Consider the following 21,715-nt stretch of genomic DNA (forward strand, 5'->3'; position numbering starts at 1 on the left):
GGACATTGTTGTATCATCTAAACACCCTAAATGTTGATAATTAAATAGAAATTCACTCATCCCAAGTTGGAAAATAGTATATTATTAACACTGATTGTCAGCGATGCTGCCTGAAGGATGGGATCACATAAGTGATAAAAACAAACAAATTCTGATTTACCTTATTAAAATGCCAATTTTGATGGCCATTCACCTATTTCATATCTGGCCATTTGCTGTGTAAATTTTTAGTCCATCTGCCCTTCGTGGTAAGCATTCTAAGACAGCCCACAAGTTTCCCAGTTCCAGATATACACATATCATGTCCCAGTTACTCTTTTATTATTAATCTTTTCATATTTTAAACTTTGAATTTTATATTGGACTATAGTTGATTAACCAGGCCGTGTTAGTTTCAGGTTTCAGTTTCAGTTTTCAGCAAAGTGATTCAGTTGTACATAGACCTGTATCTATTCTTTTTCAAATTCCTTTCCAATTTAGGTTGTTACATAATATTGAACAGAGTTCCCTATGCTATACAGTAGATCCTTGTTGGCTATCCATTTTAAATATAGCCATGTGTACATGTCACACTAATGGAGGCAATGCTGAGGAAGGGATTTTGCAGATTAGTTCCAAAATCAGTTGACTATCAGATAAAAAGATCATTTAGGCAGGCCTGATCTAATCTCGTGAGCTCTTTAAATGTGACTCCAGGGGTCAGACAGAGAGAGAAAGAGAGGTCAGAAGCATTTGAAATGCAATAAGAAATCAACATGGAAGAGATTCTCTGATGTTGCTTTTAGAGATGAAAGGGACCACATTAATAAGTGTAATAAGTGTATGTGGCCTCTGTGTGTTAGTTGCTTAGTCATGTCCAACTCTTTGTGACCCCACTGACTGTAGCCCACCAGGCTCCTCTGTCCATGGAATCCCACAGGCAAGAATACTGAAGCGGGTTGCCATTCCCTTCTCCAGGGGATCTTCCCAACCCAGAGATCAAACCCAGGTTTCCAGCATTGCAGGTGGATGCTTACCATCTGCACTACTAGAGAAGCCTGTATGTGGCCTCTAGGTACCAACAGTGACCCCCACCTGACAACCAGCAAGAAAATGGGGATCTCACTCCTACAGCCACAAGGAACTGAATTCAGTCAGTGGACATGGACCCTGAGGTACAGATGGGAATGATTGCAGGCCAACACCTTGATATCAGTCTAGGAGACACTGAGCTGAGAACCTGATGTGCCAGGCACAAGCTTCTGACCTACAGAATTCTCAGCTAATAAATGGATATAGTACCAAGCTGGTAAATTTGTGGTACTTTGTTACACAGCAATAGAATACAGTTGACCTATTTCTGCCTACCAATTTATATGCAGATTCTATAGTTTGATTCCAGTTTACTTTTTAAAGCTATTGCCAGAAATTGAGTTCAGAATTGAATTCTGTACATGAAAGAGGGTGGTAGATTGAGAATATGAGGAGCATATCTGAGTCCACAGGATTTTCTATAAGACATTATAGCCCTTATAATGATTTCCAAGGACTTCATTTTTTAAGGGATCCCCTTGTGGTTCAGAGTGTAAAGAGTCTGCCCACAATGCGGGAGATCTGAGTTCGATCCCTGTGTCGGGAAGATCCCCTAGAGAAGAAAATGGCAACCCACTCCAGTATTCTTGCCTGGAAAATCCCAAGGACGGAGGAGTCTGACAGGCTACAGTCCATAGGGTCACAAAGAGTCAGACAAAACTGAGCGATTTAACCTTCCCTTTCATTTTTAAAGGCAATAGAAATCATGACCTAGTCTATTCTGCAAAAATAAAATATAAACCAAAAATTTAATTTATTAAATATTAAAAAGCTTTTTCTGAAAGCTTTGGTAAAATGATTAGTTTGTCATATAACTAGTCCATTGATTCTAAATATTTGGCATATATACATTTAACAAATTTTCAAGTTGTATATTTCCTTTTCTAAAATATATAATATATTGACTACAATTCTGTATTACATGTATATTGGGATTGAGCTTAACCATATTAGAAGTGGTCAATAGCATGTTAATTTAGTACATAATATCATTTATCATTGAAACTATTCAACTCAATAGGGAATATTTTAAACACTAATGTAGATAAAGGCATACACATGGGGAAAACTGATATTACCAAGAATCAAGACAAAAATGAGCCAGTACTCCAGAATATAATTATTGAAGGCATAAATGTTCATGGATAAAAGAAAAATGAAAAAAAAGTCATGAAAAATAAACGGTTTTCTCTACTAGCATATGGAAAAGTAAATGTTAGTTACCAATGTATTGGGCCTCCCTGGTGGTTCAGATGGTAAAGAATCTGCCTGCAATGCAGGAGACCTGGGTTCAATCCTGGGTGGGGAAGATCCCCTGGAGAAGGGAATGGTTACCTGCTCCAGTATTCTTGCCTGGAGAATTCCATGGACAAAGGAGCCTGGAGGACTACAATCCATGGGTCACAAAGAGTCGGACACGACTAAGCAACTGAATTGAACTGAACTAAATTATGATCATAAAAAAATAGGAGAATAATGTCATCAAGGACACAACAGGTCATCCACTGATTAAATCTCTTTGGGGACAAATGAACACACAAAAATTACCAGAATACACCCTGAGTAAGAAAAAATGTGAATGAAAACATAGTAACCACCCGCAAATACTTTGACATTAAACCAGAAATGGAACTGTTTATCAATTTCATGCCAGGTAAAAGATTATAGGAATTTATGAAGGATCATATTTAACTTAATCTTATATGTAAGTCCTCAGTAAACCAACTATTCTCTTTGGGATTTGAGGAAGATTAATAACTTAATGATGTAGATTTGCTTGGTCCAAATACATTTATAATCCTAGTCAAATTTAAGTGGCTTTTAAAAGTCTTTACTGCTTTTATATCTTATACAGTTCTAAAAATGTTATTTCCTTAAATACATCCTTCCCATTAAAAATATTTTTGAAGATCTTTTGTGTTTTTAATAACTTTTTTGTTTTCTGGAACTAGGGCAATTTTTTTTTCAAGTCACCAAGGTGATAATCAGTGCAAAAACTTTGAAGTTTAGTAAATAATATCCCTCTATCCTAAAATAAAGATAATAAATTTCTTTCTACCAAGCCCTACTATCACTATCATTATCAAAGAGAATTTAATATCTTACTCACAGTTCAATGCATACTGAACTTCCTAAAAAATAGATAAAGAAAACATATTTATGTGCTAAGGATCATAAAGATAGCATTTGCAATTTTTTCAATTGTATTACAATCTACCAAGACCTTTTAAAAGTTCATTCCAGGAATACCATACCCACCACATAGGGCTGTTGTAAATTATTAATTTTTAATATCATTATGTGGTTTTATTCTTCTTAAGACTAGAATGATAAAGTGAAGTTGCAAACATATAACAGAAATCTAGTATCACTAAAGGTAAATTATTTTTAAAAGGCAGATGATTAATTCACCCAGCAAATATTTATTTTGGGCCAACTAATCAATGAGCCCCACTCAAATTGCTATAAAGACTACAATGTCAATTTTCCATGAACTTTCTAACAATGGCTGTTTCAGCAATAACAAAAAACTTGACTGAAATTCCTGAAAGGTTCTGACAAGTTTAAAATTCAGCTTTTCTTGATAAGCAGAGCTATGTATATTCTGAAGTTCAGTTTATTACAGCGCTACCTGCTTCACCACTGGCAAGTTTTCCATAGGTGACGTCACTCCCACCACTTTACTTCCCCCCTCCTACTGCCCAAGCATTTGTTCGGATCACTCTCATCTCTTGCCCAGATTAATGCAATGGTTCCCTCACTGACTTCTGTGCCTCCAGCCTTGAGCATTTTGCACGCTCAGTCAGTGTGAGATTTCTGGGGTGCTATTCTCTTGCTTATTACCTCATTATCCCCATTGCTTTTGGAAGAAAGTTCAGATTCCTTAAAACAACACACACTTAGGTGTTCGTGCTCGGTCATGTCCAACTCTTAGTGACCCCATGGACTGTAGCCTGCCAGGCTTCTCTGTCCATGGGATTTCCCAGGCAAGAATACTGGAGCGGGTTGCCATTTTCTCCTCCAGGGGCTCTTTCAAACCTAGGGATCAAACCAACGACTCTTGCATCTCCTGCATTGGCAGGTGGCTTCTTTTACCACTGTGTCCCCTGGGAAGCCCCAAAACACACAGAACCCCTAATATTTGAAACCTCATATCCTTCACTCCACTGAGCTATTTTGTATGCTGCAGACACACCATGCTCTTTCTTAACCCTGGACCTCCTCAGATATGTTTTCTTATGACTCAAAAGTCTCCCTTCCCTCAATCCCCCTCTTTGATTCCAATTCTACTCCCAAAATTCAAATTTAGTTACCACTTCTGGAACTTTCCTTGATGCTTCCTGACCACTCTCCCAAGGTTAGGTGACCCTCTAGTCTTCTCCTCTAGCATTTTTGCTAACATGACTGCCTCCCTTTGCTCTCCCCCAACAGACATTCAGTTCCTTGTGACCCCATTCTCTCACAGCCCCCACACTAAACACAGTGTCAGGAGTATGGTAGACACCCAATAAATGTTTAATGTGAGAAAGAATGATTGTATCAATTCAACAGAGTGGACACTGCTTCCTTTTTTTCCTTTGACTGCACAGACCAGCATGTGGATCTTAGTTCCCTGACCAGGGGTCTAACCCATGTCCCTTGCATTGGGAGCTCAAAGCCTTAATGACTGGACATCCAGGGAAGTCCCTGGACTCTGCTTTCTTATCTGCTAAATAATGTAATTGAACTGGAAATAGATTTATTCTTTGGGAGATAAGTCTGTCCAGGTACAGAGAAATGCAGGTAGGATGGCATACCAACAGGGTACATTGAGGAAAATTTAGTAAGCATATGATTTACAAAGATGTGGGCTGCTTTTAAGAAAATCATCCAGGAAGAGAGTAGAATGCCTGCACCAGCATCCCACTGGCAGAACTTACCCAGAAGCCAGAGGACAAGGAGATCTGAAGATATGGTTCATACAGACTTGCCCTCTGACAAAGTGGGTCTCTAGGGCAGGATGGGGAAGTAGTATTTGGATGCAGAGAGTTAAGCAGAAAATACCCGTCACTGTGATCTAATATTTTGAGAGTTGGAAAATAATAACAATGTTTAAACCATGAATCAAGATAGTGAACTGTCACGTGGACAAAATTCTACCAGATGGGAATAAGCCTTGTAATCAGTAAATTTCAAATTACTGCTTAAGTGAACAATACAACTTATTATAATAATCTGACCTTCTAGTGAAATGATTAAAATTACTTTGCCTCATATATTCCTTTCCCACTGTGCATGTTTCTAATTTTTTCACTCCAGGTCTAAACACCACATGGTACTATAATTCCATCACACTTGAAGTCATCTTCCTTGAAACCATTGCCATGCCCTTGCATAATGGAAAAAAAAGGGAGTCACTAGGTATCATAGCCTTTATTTTAATTTGTACAAGAAACGGGCTTCCCAGGTCTAGTTGTAAAGAACCTGCCTGCCAATGCAGGAGACATGAGAGACGCAGGTCCATTCCTTGGGTCGGAAAGATCCTCTGGAGGAAGGCATGACAACCCACTCCAGTATTTTTAACTGGAGAATTCCATGGAGAGAGGAGCTTGGCAGCTGTAGCCCACGGGGCTGTACAGAGTCTGACACAACTGAAGTGACTTAGCACACATGCACAAGAAATTAGAGATATTGAATAAGGTAGTTCAAAAGGGTAGGCTGTGGTATTCTGCAAATTGACACTGCATGAAAGTTGAGAAGTTCAAGGTTTGAGTGGGGCTTAATGAGGTTCAGTTTGCAAAAAAAAAAAAAAATTAATACCTTTCCTTTTAAAAAAAATATGTATTTCTTTGGCTGCATTGAGGGATTTAATTGCAGCATGTGGCATCTTCATTGCATCATGAAGGATCTTTTGTTAGGGCACATCAACTTTCTAGTCATGGCAAGCAGGCTCCAGAGTGCATGGGCTCAGCTGCTTCGCAGCATATGGGATCTTAGTTCCTGACCAGGGATCAAACTCATGTCCCATGCACTACAAGATGGATTCTTAACCACTGAACCACCAGAGTAGTCCCAATATATTTCCTTTAAAATTTTCAGATTTCTTACCTTAAAGAGGTCTTTAATGAGGTTCTTTTGTTGTTATTGCTGTTTAGTAGCTAAGTCGTGTCCAACTCTTTTGCGACCTCATGGACCCACCAGGTTCCTCTGTCCATGGAATTTCCCGGGTAAGAATACTTGAATGGGTTGCCATTTCCTTCTCCAGGGGATCTTTCCGACCCAGATTCTTTACCATTGAGCCACCTGGGAAGCCCCTTTAAAGAGGTAATTAAGTTAAAATAAGAATCAACCTGCCTGACTTCAGACTCTACTACAAAGCCACAGTCATCAAGACAGTATGGTACTGGCACAAAGACAGAAATATAGATCAATGGAACAGAATAGAAAGCCCAGAGATAAATCCACGAACCTATGGACACCTTATCTTTGACAAAGGAGGCAAGGATATACAATGGAAAAAAGACAACCTCTTTAACAAGTGGTGCTGGGAAAACTGGTCAACCACTTGTAAAAGAATGAAACTAGAACACTTTCTAACACCATACACAAAAATAAACTCAAAATGGATTAAAGATCTAAATGTAAGGCCAGAAACTATAAAACTCCTAGAGGAGAACATAGGCAAAACACTCTCCGACATAAATCACAGCAAGATCCTCTATGACCCACCTCCCAGAATATTGGAAATAAAAGCAAAACTAAACAAATGGGACCTAATTAAACTTCAAAGCTTTTGCACTACAAAGGAAACTATAAGTAAGGTGAAAAGACAGCCCTCAGATTGGGAGAAAATAATAGCAAATGAAGAAACAGACAAAGGATTAATCTCAAAAATATACAAGCAACTCCTGCAGCTCAATTCCAGAAAAATAAATGACCCAATCAAAAAATGGGCCAAAGAACTAAACAGACATTTCTCCAAAGAAGACATACAGATGGCTAACAAACACATGAAAAGATGCTCAACATCACTCATTATCAGAGAAATGCAAATCAAAACCACAATGAGGTACCATTACACGCCAGTCAGGATGGCTGCTATCCAAAAGTCTACAAGCAATAAATGCTGGAGAGGGTGTGGAGAAAAGGGAACCCTCTTACACTGTTGGTGGGAATGCAAACTAGTACAGCCGCTATGGAAAACAGTGTGGAGATTTCTTAAAAAACTGGAAATAGAACTGCCATATGACCCAGCAATCCCACTTCTGGGCATACACACTGAGGAAACCAGATCTCAAAGAGACACGTGCACCCCAATGTTCATCGCAGCACTGTTTATAATAGCCAGGACATGGAAGCAACCTAGATGCCCATCAGCAGATGAATGGATAAGGAAGCTGTGATACATATACACCATGGAATATTACTCAGCCATTAAAAAGAATTCATTTGAACCAGTCCTAATGAGATGGATGAAGCTGGAGCCCCTTATACAGAGTGAAGTAAGCCAGAAAGATAAAGAACATTACAGCATACTAACACATATATATGGAATTTAGAAAGATGGTAACGATAACCCTATATGCAAAACAGAAAAAGAGACACAGAAATACAGAACAGACTTTTGAACTCTGTGGGAGAAGGTGAGGGTGGGATGTTTCGAAAGAACAGCATGTATACTATCTATGGTGAAACAGATCACCAGCCCAGGTGGGATGCATGAGACAAGTGCTCGGGCCTGGTGCACTGGGAAGACCCAGAGGAATCGGGTGGAGAGGGAGGTGGGAGGGGGGATCGGGATTGGGAATACATGTAAATCCAGGGCTGATTCATATCAATGTATGACAAAACCCACTGGAAAAAAAAAAACAAAACCAATAACCAAAAACTTCCCATCAAAGGAAGCCCAGGACCAGATGGCTTCACTAAAGAAAAAAAAAAAAAAAAATAAGGTCATTAGTGTGAGCCCTAATCCAATAAGACTGATGGTTCTTTTAAGAGATTAGGCTACAGACAGGTACAGAGGGAAGATGATGTGAGATTTAGGGGAGATGATCATGTACAAGCCAAGGAGAGAGACCTCAGAAGGAACCCACGTTATGGAGCCCAGATCTTGAACTGCTAGCCTGTAAAATTGTGACACACCATATCTGTGGTTTAAGCCACCCAGTCTGTGGTACTTTGTTAAGGCCACTCTAACTAACACCCCCTCCCATCACATCTCCTACAATTTTAAGCTGACAAATTTCCTGCATAACTCTAGGATGAATTTTCTCCTATGAATTATGATACCTCAGGGTTTTGGGCAACCCACAATTTTATAACATGATTAAAGCAACAGCAAAATAGTCAAAAAGGAGCTCAAATACCAGGAACACAGCCAACATTCTTTGGGCCATGAGCTAGGGCCTGCTGTTTCCTGTCATCAGAGGGTCTGTGGGATCTAGTTCGTGGGTGTGCAGCTCCTACCGGGTGCTTTTTTTTTTTTAACAAGTAGTAAAACCAAGCAAGTCTCAGAGTTGCTGTTTTTCAAAGTTGTAAAAGCCCAAAAAGGTCCACAATTTCAGTGGAAATTACAGTGATAACAACTGAATGAGATTTGGAGAACTCCTTCCTCTTCAGATCACTTTAGCCAAATCAAAAATCCATTCATAATCATATGCAAAACATCACCAGAATTAATTATAGGACTGATCCTAAATTTAAGCATACACCTATAGACGGATTTATGATTTTGGTTAAAGACGTAAGCAAGACACAAAAATAATTGACTTGCTTATGTTGTGTGTGTGTGTGTCTGTGCGTCACTGATGCAAGGGGTCCTCATGTTATGATTAATAAACTATTGCCCCACACATAAGGGTAGGCCCTTATAGAGAACATTCTTCAAGGAGAAATTGTTCCATTTTTAAAAGATGTTTGAATCCATGAAACAATAATACAACCTCTGTGTTAATTCAAACTGTTGTTCATTTACATCCAGCATCAAGAAATATAAATCTGACTATTCTTAAAACCATTCAGCAGCTTCACACCACACATAAAAGTGTGAAAGCCTTATCATGTCCACGAGCTCTCTGTGAATGGGGCCCTTGGATGTCTTTAGCCTCAGCTCATGGGAACTTGTCCTGCCCCCCAAAGCCCATTTGATTTTCTTTCTGTTCCCTGAATACACCAAACTCTTTTTCAACTCAGAGGTTTTGCACATTTTGATCCTTCTGCCCAGAAAACTATTCCCAAGGCTCTTGGCTTAACTGACTCCTTTCCATCTTTAAGGACGCAGCTCAAACGTCATCTTCCTTCCTAAACTTCTACCTCGGTGCCCTTCCCCCTATTAACTATCATATAACCCTAGTTATTTCCTTCACAAAATGCATTTATTTATTTTGTATGCTTATTTAGTATCCTTTTCTCACTAGAGTGTAAATGACATAAAGGCAGAGATCTTATTTCTCCTGTTTACCGGCCAATCCAGAGGGGCAACTGTGAACATAGGAGATGCTCAATAAATACCCGATAGATAAACAGACAAAAGATATGGTTTCTATATATGTGTGTATGTGATATTATATGATCCTTGATGCTGTCAATCTTAGTCCATTTTCTTTAAACTATTTTTCAGTTTTTAAAATTTTGAAGATGGCTTAAATAAAGCTAGATTATTTCATCTTGTCTATAAAACTTTTAAGTTTAACTTGATTCTGTCAATAAATAATTCATGCTTGCTTATAGTAGGCCAGGCACTATATTGACATTTGATGTGACCATGTACTTTTCCTCCCAATTCTCTTTCCATTTTCATTGTTCTCTGAGATTAGGAAGCTATCAGAGATTATGAACTACCAGAACAATTTACAAGAATCTTCCCAGAATTTGCTGACACATAACACTCTTACCTGTAATTTGGAGTCAGTCTTATCAAGCCTTCTCACCTCTAATTCTGTTGGCATTGTAATTCCATTTTCATTATGTTTCCAGCAACTCTTTATACTTGTACAGTGGATAAAAGTCATCAATGATGATGCCACATCCTATATAGTCCTCTATTTTATTTTCCTGTAGACAAGAAATATACAATAGGAATGAGATGGCTTGAGGAAAAGCATTTTTCTCACACAGGTACAATTTAAATTTTAAAACAAATATTTAAAAGAGGCCAGTTTAATTTGCTGAAGTGGCAGGCTACCTAAGATAGGTAATGGTACCTATAAATATTTACTAGTTCTTTCCATCAACAGATATGCTTTCTAAACATTCTCGGAGAGTAGGAAGGAATAATAAACACTGGGTTTCTCCCTTCCTCTCTACGTGATGCTTTTTCATTGCATGTAAGATCATTTCTTGGCTGCTCTTTGCTCATCCCACAGGCTCTAGCTATTCTGTGTTCACCACCAAGGATAAGTCATTTCAATTAAAAGTAATACCATTTTATTACATTTAATCTAAAGGGTGATTTAAAAATTTATTCATAGTGAAGGAGTGCCTGTTGGACATTATTTTTACACGTTATTTCCTGGCCTTTATCACACTTACAATAAAGTCATCAAATTGAGCTATATTTGTTTCTATATCTTTCTGTAAAGTCTTTGCCTTTCTTCCTGCTTTTTTGTCAGCTTGAAACACATTTCACTATCCTCTCCCACGAAAGACTCCAGTCAACTTGGCAAACAGATATGGGTGAATGTCTATGCTGGGGAATTTATTTGAACAGCTAACCTAGAGATAGGGACAGTTCAAAAGATAACATACTGGTGTTTTACTCCTTTGCTGTTAGTGGTGGTTGAAAAACAAATAATAGGAAGGTTTTATAGTTTCAGAACATGTGTATTATGTATAAGTGATTTAGTACTTCCTGTGTGCTGTCAAATATGTCTGAAAAATGCAAATTGACCATCTCTGTGCAGATTCATTAAATAGTCCCTCCAATCAAAGTGAAAAATAAAGTATAAAGATGTATCTGCTATGATGTTGTGAAAGTTTCTAAAAGGTGTCACTCGATACTGGAAAATTATACGGACTCAATAACTATAATCAGACAATCTGTGAGTGGAGAATTTTTCAAAATAACTTGGTGTTTGAAATTAAGAATTAAAGCACTCAGCAGAATGGCTAGAATGTAGAACATGAGCCAAGAAAGGAAAGAAAAGATGACACAGTGAGAGATCTTGACGGAAGAGTGATACCATATCACTAAGGTATTTTTAATTCTAACAACTAACTCATCCACACTTAAATCTATAATTCCCCATGGACCTAAAGTTGACAACTTTTTGAGGGTGTTGCACAAAGTCATATTGTTTCTTGGAAAACTCACTCTTCGATGTTCCCATGTACGTGGATTTAAACAAGAGATCTTATCCAGAACTTGTTTACTTTTATGTTAGTATCTAAGGCTCAAGTTACTTTCAAAATTATAAGCCTGAAATAAAGCCCTCTCTCCCTGAGAATAAGGCAGTTTTTCAAGTTTTAAACCCCACTGTCATTAGGTCTCACAAAGACAAAAAGCAAGAAAATAAATAGCTAGTCGATATTAACTTTTTTCTTCTCCTCTTTTCTAAGCACTATGAGGAAAAAAATTTAATTATACTAAATATCACAATAGTATTAACAATGACTATGAGTTGACATAGGGTGAGATGTAAATAACTAAATCACATGAATTTAATGATACTAAGCAGAGTTGGTTCTGTTTTCAGCTATTTTGAGTATCAACTTTAGAAAATGATATTTGTAATACATTGCTGATATTATATGCTATATTTTATGATGCTCCCAGATAGAAGCTTTTTTTGAATTTTACATGATTTTTTTTTCATCTTATACATTAGTTTTCAAAAATCACTATTTACCTTCATTTGTACAAAAATCCTCCTGTTAACAGTACCCACTTTAAATGAACAGTCAACAAGAAGTCCTCCGAAAAAGCTAGGATAGTCACCATAGTCTGTGTCCCTCAGGGTTGAAATGATATTAGATTTGGTGAGGTGAACTGTATATCACAAACACTCCCAGTGCTGGACAAGGAAATATTTCATTGCATGGGAGGGGTGGATTTAGAATTACTCTCTGCCCTCAAATGCCATCTTTTATCTTAGGATACATCACTGACACACTCTCATGATTTCATCAAATCTCTTAAGAGTTTACTTGCTTTCTTTCAAACACAAATTCACAAACACACACACACAATCATTGAACAAATATCATTAAAAGCTTTTTCCATTTTGCTTATTTTTTTAAGCATTCAGTGAATCTTTTTTTTTCTTCTATAGGCTTAGCATTTCTAAATGTAATAATATGTGATTTGAATTAATTAGTCATCACCTTACTAAAAGGTATTATATCATATTAACTTTTATATCCAAGGGATCAGTACAGAGTACCCACACAGACTAGACAGTGATTGTTTAGTGAATGAATTAGTAAAATATTGGTCAAGAAAGACTCCATCACTAACCCAATTCTAGACACTCTTGAAACTTATAGTACAGAAGGCCCCTCATCAATGCAGGCCACTGCAAGTGATTTTTTATTTTGACTTAGGGTCTTAAAGTCATCTTTAAGATCACTTCATATCTTAACCGACCACATCAAAAACTGAACTCATGTCAGGAAATAAAAATGTGTGTGTCCAAATATTGGTTCAGAGGAAAGTATTTCATTTTTCCAGTATATTTTTCACATAGAGTTTTCCCTATTCCTATGGCCTATCAAAAATCACCAAAGCTGTAAAATATTTCTTTATACAGAGGTACATTTAAATTTCCACATGTTACATGTTTCTAATTTAGGTTTTTCTCCACATAAACACTATTTTATAAAATTTTGATAAAATGTCATTGCTTAAGACCTAAAAATGACTATTTGGAAAGGTTTTGGTTTTGTTATTTTTTAAAAGGAAATTCATACTTGCTTAGTTGAAAAAATTACAGACATAATTCCCCTCGTGACTTTGATTTTCCTAAAATAACTGCAAGCTGTTCTTATTCAATCAACCAATCAATATATATTTATTGACTTGTTCCATTTACCAAGACTATTAGGTGCTGACTATTCTAATTTATTTGACCTTGACTCATTGCTTTACTTAGGCAGCAGATAAACAATAATAATGGCAACACATCTTGTTTCATTTTCATTTATAATTATCTTTTAGTTTTTCTCTTTGACCAACCTATATTAAAGTTTTTAAGTCTTTAGGATATTTCTTCCTCATATACTGTTAATCTTATGCTTTTTCCAGTAATGTGTTTTGTCTTTTCATTTTTTTTTTTAATATTCTTCTGGATACTTAATTTGTACTTTCATTATTCATATATACGGTCCTTGATATTTTTCTTGACTTTTTTAAGAAAATTTCTTCCCTAAAAAAGGGTTAAAGACAGAGTTCACAAAGCCTAATCTTTTTATTTCCCCATGACTCAGTAATTTTGAAAGCAAAAGTCTCTCAGTTGTGTCTGACTCTTTGCGACTCCATGGACTATACAGTCCATGGAATTCTCCAGGCCAGAATACTGGAGTGGGTAGCCGTTCCCTTCTCCAGAGGATCTTTCCAACCCAGGGATCTAACCCAGATGTCCCCACATTGCAGGTGGATTCTTTACCGTCTGAGCCACCAGGGAACCCAGTAATTTTGGTCAACTTCAAATTGCAAATGTTGTGTAACACGGTGCTAAGTATAACAGGAAGTAAATAAACCATTATGCTCCCAGATTCCTCCAAGTCTGTAAAGTTTGAATGCTTTGTCTTTGTCCTATTTAATCCTGATATTGAAACGAAAAGGTTTTTTCTTCTGACATTTCAGAGAGGAAGTGTTACTTTGTACAATGCCACATCCAGCATCCTGTAGATCAAGGTTGGATAACCAGTACCACATTCCTCTAGCTTTCTCTCATTTTTGTTTTGAATTTCATCTACTGAAGAAAAAGCTTACCTTGGTCTTTTATTTTCTGATTAGAATTCACTTTGGACGTCACTATGCAGATCCACTGATATAAGAAGTTGAAGAATCATCAGCATAGCTTAATCAAAAGAAGTGATCTTCATCAGATATCAGAGAAGTTCTGAAATTGGAAGGATCATCAGGGCCTATCCAATTCCATGACTTACACTCCAGGGGATAAAATGAGCCCAAGGGGAAGAGGCTTGCCCAACTTTGCTATTGTTCAGTCCCTACGTTGTGCCTGACTCTTTGTGACCCCATGGACTGCAGGACAACAGGCTCCTCCACTGTCCCCTGGAGTTTGCTCAAATTCATGTCCATTGAGTCAGTGATGCAATCTAACCATCTCATCCTCTGCAACTTATTGGAAACAAATCCATTTCTCTAGTACTCTTTCCATTTCATCACACTAAAGTAAGTTTTCTATTTATTTTTTTAAAGAGCTTTTTGATGTGGACCACTTTTAAATTCTTTATTGAATTTGTTAAAATATTTCTTCTGTTGTTTATGTTGTCATTTTTTGGCCATGAGTCATGTGCGATCTTAGCTCCCTGCCGAGAGATTGGACACATACCCCCTGCATTGGAAGATGAAGTCTTAACCAGTGGACCACCAGGGAAGCCTCTTCTTCCCTAAAAGTTGTTTATTTTGATCCCTCTTCCCCCAGAAAAATCTGGATAAAGCCTGAATATCATCTATTAGAAGAGTTCTGCCATTCCCCCCTCTGGTTCAGTGGGGTTCTTTTCATTTTCTTGATCGTGAATCAACATAAATGATGTTCTTTGATTATTTTTATTTTTTTACTCCTGCTCTGTGGAATAAGAGCAAGAAAAGTTAAAGGGAAATTATGATAGCTTCTGGTGTATCCTGCATTAACTCATGTAAAAAATATTCTTTCCAGGTGAATATATCTCTGCTTTCTCTCAACAAAACAGTTGGGGCCATAAATAAGATGGTCTAGAGGTATTTGCAACCCCCATATGGGCTTCTACATTGTGCTTAATACATTTCTGCTGAATTATATTATCTTGGCTATTCATTAAGGCAAGTCATTGCTAGAAATTGCATGGTTAAAAAACATACAAACTCAAAAAGAGCAAGAGGTATCCCATAATAGTGTTGTACTCATACCTTAAAGTAGCTTTTTTTATGTGTGCATGGAGACACTGAGAAAATACCCTTCTCTACTCTTTTCCTAGTCTTCTATCCCGTCCTCCTTACACACAGCTTTCATAAACTATGAGCCCCTCACTTGGCTCATTCTTTTATTTATTTTTGGGCTGCACTGGGTTTTCATTCTGAAGCCCTGGCTCTTTGTTGCTATGTCAGGGCTTTCTCTAGTTGTGGCTTCTCTAGTTGTGGCTCACGGGCTCTTAGGTGCTCAAGCTTTAGTAGTTGTGGCTCGCGGGTTTAGCTGCCCTCAGGCATGTGGGATGTTAGTTCCTGCAGCAGGGATTGAACCCATGTCCTCTGCACTGGTGGATTCTTAACCACTGAACCACCGGGGAGTCCCCTTGCTCATTCTACTAGTAGTTACACTATTTTCAAGGTGAATTTTGCATTTCTTATACTTAATTCAATGATATCTGCACTGTGGGTACTTCACAAATAAATCTATGAATGACAAAGTCCCCTTTCTACAAAGACACTCTTGCCATCAAATGTACCTTGGGATTTGATGCAGAAATTTTTTATGACTATAATTGTTACCAACTTACACATTAAAGGATCGATGATCCGTAAGCTTCATACTTGCCCAGAACCAATCAATAGTTAAACATTTTAACAAATTCAAAGAACTAAACAAAATTAATAGACCGGAGAGTTCAGAAACGTGCTGTGAACCAGTGTTTTAGAAATAATGCCGTTTGTAAAAATTAAACCAGTATAACCAGAAAAATTTAAGAAGGTGCTATTTTCACTTAACTATGTAACTCTCATGTGGTACCACAACCATATAATCAGATGCCATGAGAAGATCCACTGTATACTGATGCTTGGAATGCTTTTCAGGTGATTCTTTGATCCTTTATTAGTCAACATTGAAAATTCACAAAATGCAAATTCCTTAGTCATTAAAATATTTTTAGTAGCTTTGGACAGAGATGTAGGAATGAAAGACAGTTCACAGTTCAAAATGCTGGATTTGTTATAAAAGATGAATAAAATAGATTCTAAAGACTGGAAAATTCCACAATAATTGAAATGTCTAGAAGCACATCAATCAGGCAAATTCCATCAGAACTGACCTGACCATGCAGTTTCCCCCTGGAGCTACAAAAACTTACAAACAATAGAGTTATAATGGTATTCCTGCTTGACTCTCTTATTTTACAAATGAGAAGGCATAGGCCACAGAAATTGTATGACTTGAAGCAGCCAAGAACTAGAGTCAGGATCTCCTGAACCCATCTGGGATTTCTTCACCGCTCTGATATAATAGATGGTTACAGCTTCAAGAGCTCATAGAACATGGAATGACACCCATGGGACCAAACCCAAAATGACTAAGTTACATCGGTTAATTCATTCAACAAGCCCTCATCAATTTCCAGTTAGATATAGCTCTGGGACACTACCTTGTTTCTTTAAAAGTCCAACTGCAGAAGAGGTTCACTCTAGAGGTGAATAAGGACTTCAGTGCAGGAATTGAACTTAATTGTTAATAAGAAACCAACAGACAAACAAATTAATAACTTGTAACAACACCAAAAAAAAATCAGGCTGTGTTTAAAAGAAACCAGAATCAGGCAAACAACTCCGGCAATAATATTTCTTCACCAAACCAAAGTTTACTACCAGCAGATATGTTATTTCTCACCCACTTAAAAGGACCTACTGAAAATGTAGGTTGATAATATTCTCCTTTGAAAAAATATGTATTCTGATATAGCATTGAGGTAGGTTTAGCTGCTGACTACTTTAAAAAAAAAATTAGTTTTTCTTTGTTAATGCATGGAAACTATCTGCATGCAAAGTAAGCAAGTGTTATGTTAATTTTATTTGCCCTAGTTTGGTCAAATTGTTGTTAGCATAATATTTGGAACTAATTTTTAGATTTCAACGAAGTTTCCTTTAATGATAAGAAAAAAAAGATCTATTCTAACCTTGGTGGGCCAACTACAGCTTGCTGGATTTTGAAATGTGTGACCTGAGACAGTTACCAAGTCTTGGATACAGTAAAGGGCCACTTTGCCTTCTTTTTTTTTTTTTTTAAAGAAGCCCTTGTCTTACACACACCTGCTACCCAACTCACCCATGGCTCATATATCCCTCCTAGACTTTACTGACCTATTATTTCATATATAGATACAGATATAGGTATAGATGGGCTTCCATGGTGGCTCAGCGGTAAAGAATCCGCTTGCAATGCAGGAGACACAGGAGAGGTAGGTTCCACCCCTGGGTCGGAAAGATCCCCTGGTGGAGGGCATGGCAGTCCATTCCAATGTTCTTGCCTGGAGAATCCCATGGACAGAGGCGCCTGGCAGGCTATAGTCCACAGGACTGCAAAGAGTGGACACGACTGAAGCAATTGAGAATGCAGGCACTCATAGGGATACATACAGATCTAGCTATAAAATAATACATAAATATAAATAATAGATGGGTGGATAGATACCTAGATAGGTGGGCTTTCCAGGTGGTTCAGCAGTAAAGAATCCCCTGCCAATGCAGGAGACTTGGGTTAATTCCCTAAGTGGGGAAGATCCCCTGGAGGAGGAAATAGCAACCCACTCCAGTATTCTTGCCAGAAAAATTCGATGGACAGAGGAGCCTGGTGGGCTGCATCCCATGAGGTCGCAAAGAGCTGGATAAGACTAAAGGAAAGATAGGTAGGTATAGATATAGATATATAAATGATAGGTGGATACACAGATGATGGATTGATCTGTCAGGCAAAAGAAATTCTAAGACTTTGGACTCAACGCTTGCCATAAGCTACTAACCTATAGATTTATTCTTCAGGTGTTTCTAGAACACTTGGGAAAGAACCTGAATCAGTGCAGAGGTGAAGAAGAGAAGGTGATTTAGGCAACAAACACCGGAGAACATCACTCCCTGGACCAAGCGTGGGTGGCACCGGAGCCCTGCGGCTGGGAGAGAGGGCAAGCGGCCAGCAGAGGTGAGGCCACTAAGTGAGCCGCAGGGAGAGCGACGGAGGCGGAGACCTGGAGGCCGGCGCGCTGGCAGGCCTGGCAGGCGCGCGAGGCTGGGGTTTGAGGGGTTCCGGGAGCGGGGCGGACGCGGGGGGCGGAGCCGCGGGCCGGGCCGGGGCGGGGCGGGGCGGGGACGGCCGGGAGCCCAGGCGGCGCCGCAGCCCAGCCGGACTGACGGGCGCGCGCCAGCGGCGGGCTCCGCGCATCCCCGGCTCCCGCGCCGCGCTGCTGCCCACCCGCCCGGCGGCTCCGCGGCGGGGCGGAGTCCGCGAGAGTTTGCCCCGGAGCTCGGGGAACTTTCCAGCCGAAGCTCCGCTTCCGCGAAAGCACTACCTGCTGGCGCCCTCCGCTGCCCGCGCCGCTCGCGAGGTACCCGCGGGGGATCGGCGCGTGGGGGAGCGGGCGTCCGGGATGGGGTGGAGGGGGGGGGGGGTGGACAGAGATTTCGGGGGCCGAGATTGCAGGGCGCCGCTAGTTCCCTGCGGAGGAGAGAGGTCTGGGTGGGCGGGAGGTGCACCCTCACTTTTCCAGGTGCTTCACCTCTGCGGGAGGCATCTTTTTCTACCTCTAATCCCCTCCGCCCCTTTTGAACCCACTCCCGCTCACTTTATTGACTGTGCTGCCGGAAGGGGAATCCGGGAGATGAAGGGGGTGCGAAGACTTGGGGAGGGCTGGAGGAGAGGGGAAGGATGCCTGAACTTGGGAGCTACCTGTGCTGGATTCCTGGGCTCCGCGGGGCACCCTGCGACCCGGGGTTCTCGTGGAGCCCCCGCTCCGGGCCGAGACTGGAAAGAAGACGCGAGAAGGAGAGGTCTCGAGTTTCTGCTGCCGGTTTATCCGATCCTCCGACGTGTTTGGCACCAAGAGGGGCATCTCTGCGGGGGTGCCCCCTTTTTGCATCTGTCCCAAACTCCGAGACCACGCAGACTCCTGCTGAGGCTGCGGGCCATGTGGGAGCCCAGATTCCATCGGGCCGGGCCGGGCCGAGGGGTTGGGGGCGCCCTGGGGAGGGGGCTCGAAGTGGGCTGGGGGGGAGCAGGGACTGCGCGGTGGCTCTGCTGTTCCAGCTGTCACTTCACACGGTCACCCGCTCTCTCTTCTCCCCGTCCCCACATCCTGCCCATCAGCGTGTTTCTGTTAGGAGGCTCGAGGTTGTCGTGTTTGATACCTGTCAGGAGTTATTTCCAACTAAGTTCACTGGAGCCTTGCCGGAGCGGCCGCGGGTCTTCCTGCTCTTCCTGCACGTCCGCCCCCAACTCCCTCCCAGCTGCAAACCCGTCCTGAACCGTCCCCAGGGTCTTCAAAGGGTTAGGAAGGAAATCCTACGGAGCCTGCGCTGGTGTGGCTTTCCCCCCATTCTGTCCTCACGACCAAATCCAAACACGGTGGGGCTTCCATAGGACTCTCCTTTAGCAGTTTTCCTAGTAATTAAGAGTATCATTTAGCAGTATTTATTTTTTAGTTTAACCACAAACATTGCATTAATCTGTATACAATTTTATCTGTGTTGTCACAGTTCCATTGCGTTTAAAGGACAGGATGTGGGCTTCTTTTAGGCTGACATACACATATATATACGAACACTAAAATACAGTGTGAGTTGATATTTATCTACCTTCCTAGTTGGGTGGCCTTGGCACCAGCAGGTTCCAGTACATAATTGTAATACCATATGCCTGGCTCCCAAATTGAGGATAAGGAGGTTGTTACTGTTTTTCATGGGCAAGGGTATCTTGGACTCCCAGATTTTATGATTGCTCAGAGGGTTTTTTCCTTTTTTTTTTTTTTTAAGGGCTTCAAATCAGCGTGAATCAGATATACAGAACAAAATTACAATTCTACCCCCATGCGTCCAAAAAGAATACAATACCTGGGCACTGGTAGTTGACTCAACTGTTCAGGAAAAATTTAAGTCCCCTCATCACACAGAAGCATTTTGATCAAATATCTTGCATAAGAAATAGCATGCATTGAATGACTTGAGAAAACGAGGAGGATTTTCCTCTGGCCTCATGTGGATTTTCTGTCTTTTATTATAGTAGCATCCTTCAGAAAATGAACCTTGCAGAGAGTTGTTGGTATGTATTGACTATACCACCATATTTTTTAATACAGAGGCTTGGTGACAGTCCAAAACCATAAATGTTTTAAATCATTACCAACCATCTGTTCTCTCCCACTCACTTAAAGCCCAGTTGTTTATTTTCACAGGTATCAGAACATACATCCTCATTTTGTACATTTCCATGAATATCCCTAAAGCTGCCATGGTATCTGATCTTGACCCAAGTTCAGCAACTGTTGTGTTTGGCTGATTACCCTGTAAGCTCCTCTCATTTTATTTTCAATGCAAGAAGAAATCAAAAAAGTTGTAAAACCTTTGGCCAAGGCTGGTGTGTACTCCAGTGAAATCTCATTGCTCTTTTTTTTTTTTTTTTCCACCTTTTTGTTACCTCTCCTGATGACATCCTTTCCCTTTCTTCCTGGTCACAAGGGTAGCATAGGGGCTCTGCAGCAGTGCATTAAACAGCCCCATGACTCCTGAAAATTAGTGTGGTTTCCAGAAGAATATAGCATCTTCCTGGAAGAATTGTCAAAATGGGAAGGGTCACTTACTATTCCAAACCCCAAATTAAATAGACTTAGGATATACACATTGTTTCCTGCACAAATATTGGGTATGCATAATATAGAGTATTAGATATGAATAAAATATCTGTCTACATAATTTTCTTTAGATTTGTGTTAGGGTATCTGGATGAGTTTGTATATAATCAGCATATAAAGTCAAACCCTTAGTTTTGTTCATGTCCTCATTAAAGTAAGATTTGAGGTTTTGAGTCCCTCTACCGCCAATCCTGAAATGCTCTCCCACTGGGAGATGTTTGCTTTAGCTGGAACCGCAATGTTAGAATATTTTTATTACTTAAAATCAAAGTTGCATAATAATAAAAATATTGTTCTTTCAGTGTGTTCAAGACGTTGGGGAATTCTTTTTACTCAAATCTGGGTGTAATGTCCCAAAGCACTTTCATATTTTTAAGGAAAAAGATACTGGCGGTCTTGCTCACATGTGCAAATAATTGATGCGTACTTGGATGAATATCAGGAACCAAAGGAGGGTGGGATTTCACCCTCTTACCTGCTACACTGCCTGTACTGCCCTAGCCTTGAAAGCACAAGACTCCTTACTTGCTCCCAGATAGCCTTGAAAAGAATGAACCCAAACTATAGATAATTTGGAAAGTAAAGTTGCTTTTAAAAAATATGGTCTAATTTAGACCTTTGGAAAAACATAAGGCTGTGTTACGTCTTATTTTTCTGTGTACTAAAAGTGAATTATGGAGGGGGGGAACAGTTTCATCACATATAGTAAGCATTCTGAATTATTCATGTTAATGAGATGAATAGAGGCAAAGATAATCCAAAATCACAGTTATTTAAAAAGTCATTTGTGTTTGTCTTTGGAATGTATTGTATGTTTGACTTAAAAAAAGATATTCATTGTTACTGTGAGCAAGTTGCCTTTCTAATTACTTTGCTTGGTTTAGGTTAATTTTTA

The 21,715-nt window shown here is 39.6% G+C and overlaps 2 protein-coding genes across 3 annotated transcripts in view; one reads left to right on the forward strand and one right to left on the reverse strand.

The window, feature by feature from the left end:
* The window catches only part of LOC133047617 (uncharacterized), a 174,900-nt gene extending 156,192 nt beyond the window's left edge, over positions 1 to 18,708 (reverse strand). The window contains 2 exon segments of the mRNA XM_061130912.1: positions 18,038 to 18,632; positions 18,677 to 18,708. Coding sequence (XP_060986895.1) covers positions 18,038 to 18,632; positions 18,677 to 18,708 — 627 coding nt within the window.
* Positions 18,432 to 21,715, forward strand: part of CHST9 (carbohydrate sulfotransferase 9) — a 286,898-nt gene continuing 283,614 nt past the window's right edge. For both annotated transcript variants that reach the window (XM_061130830.1, XM_061130831.1), the window contains exon 1: positions 18,432 to 18,522. The gene's annotated coding sequence lies outside the window, so the exon portion shown is untranslated. The remainder of the gene's footprint in view (positions 18,523 to 21,715) is intronic.

The sequence above is a fragment of the Dama dama genome, chromosome 27 (assembly GCF_033118175.1).
Source record: "Dama dama isolate Ldn47 chromosome 27, ASM3311817v1, whole genome shotgun sequence".
NCBI classification, from domain to species: Eukaryota; Metazoa; Chordata; class Mammalia; order Artiodactyla; family Cervidae; genus Dama; species Dama dama.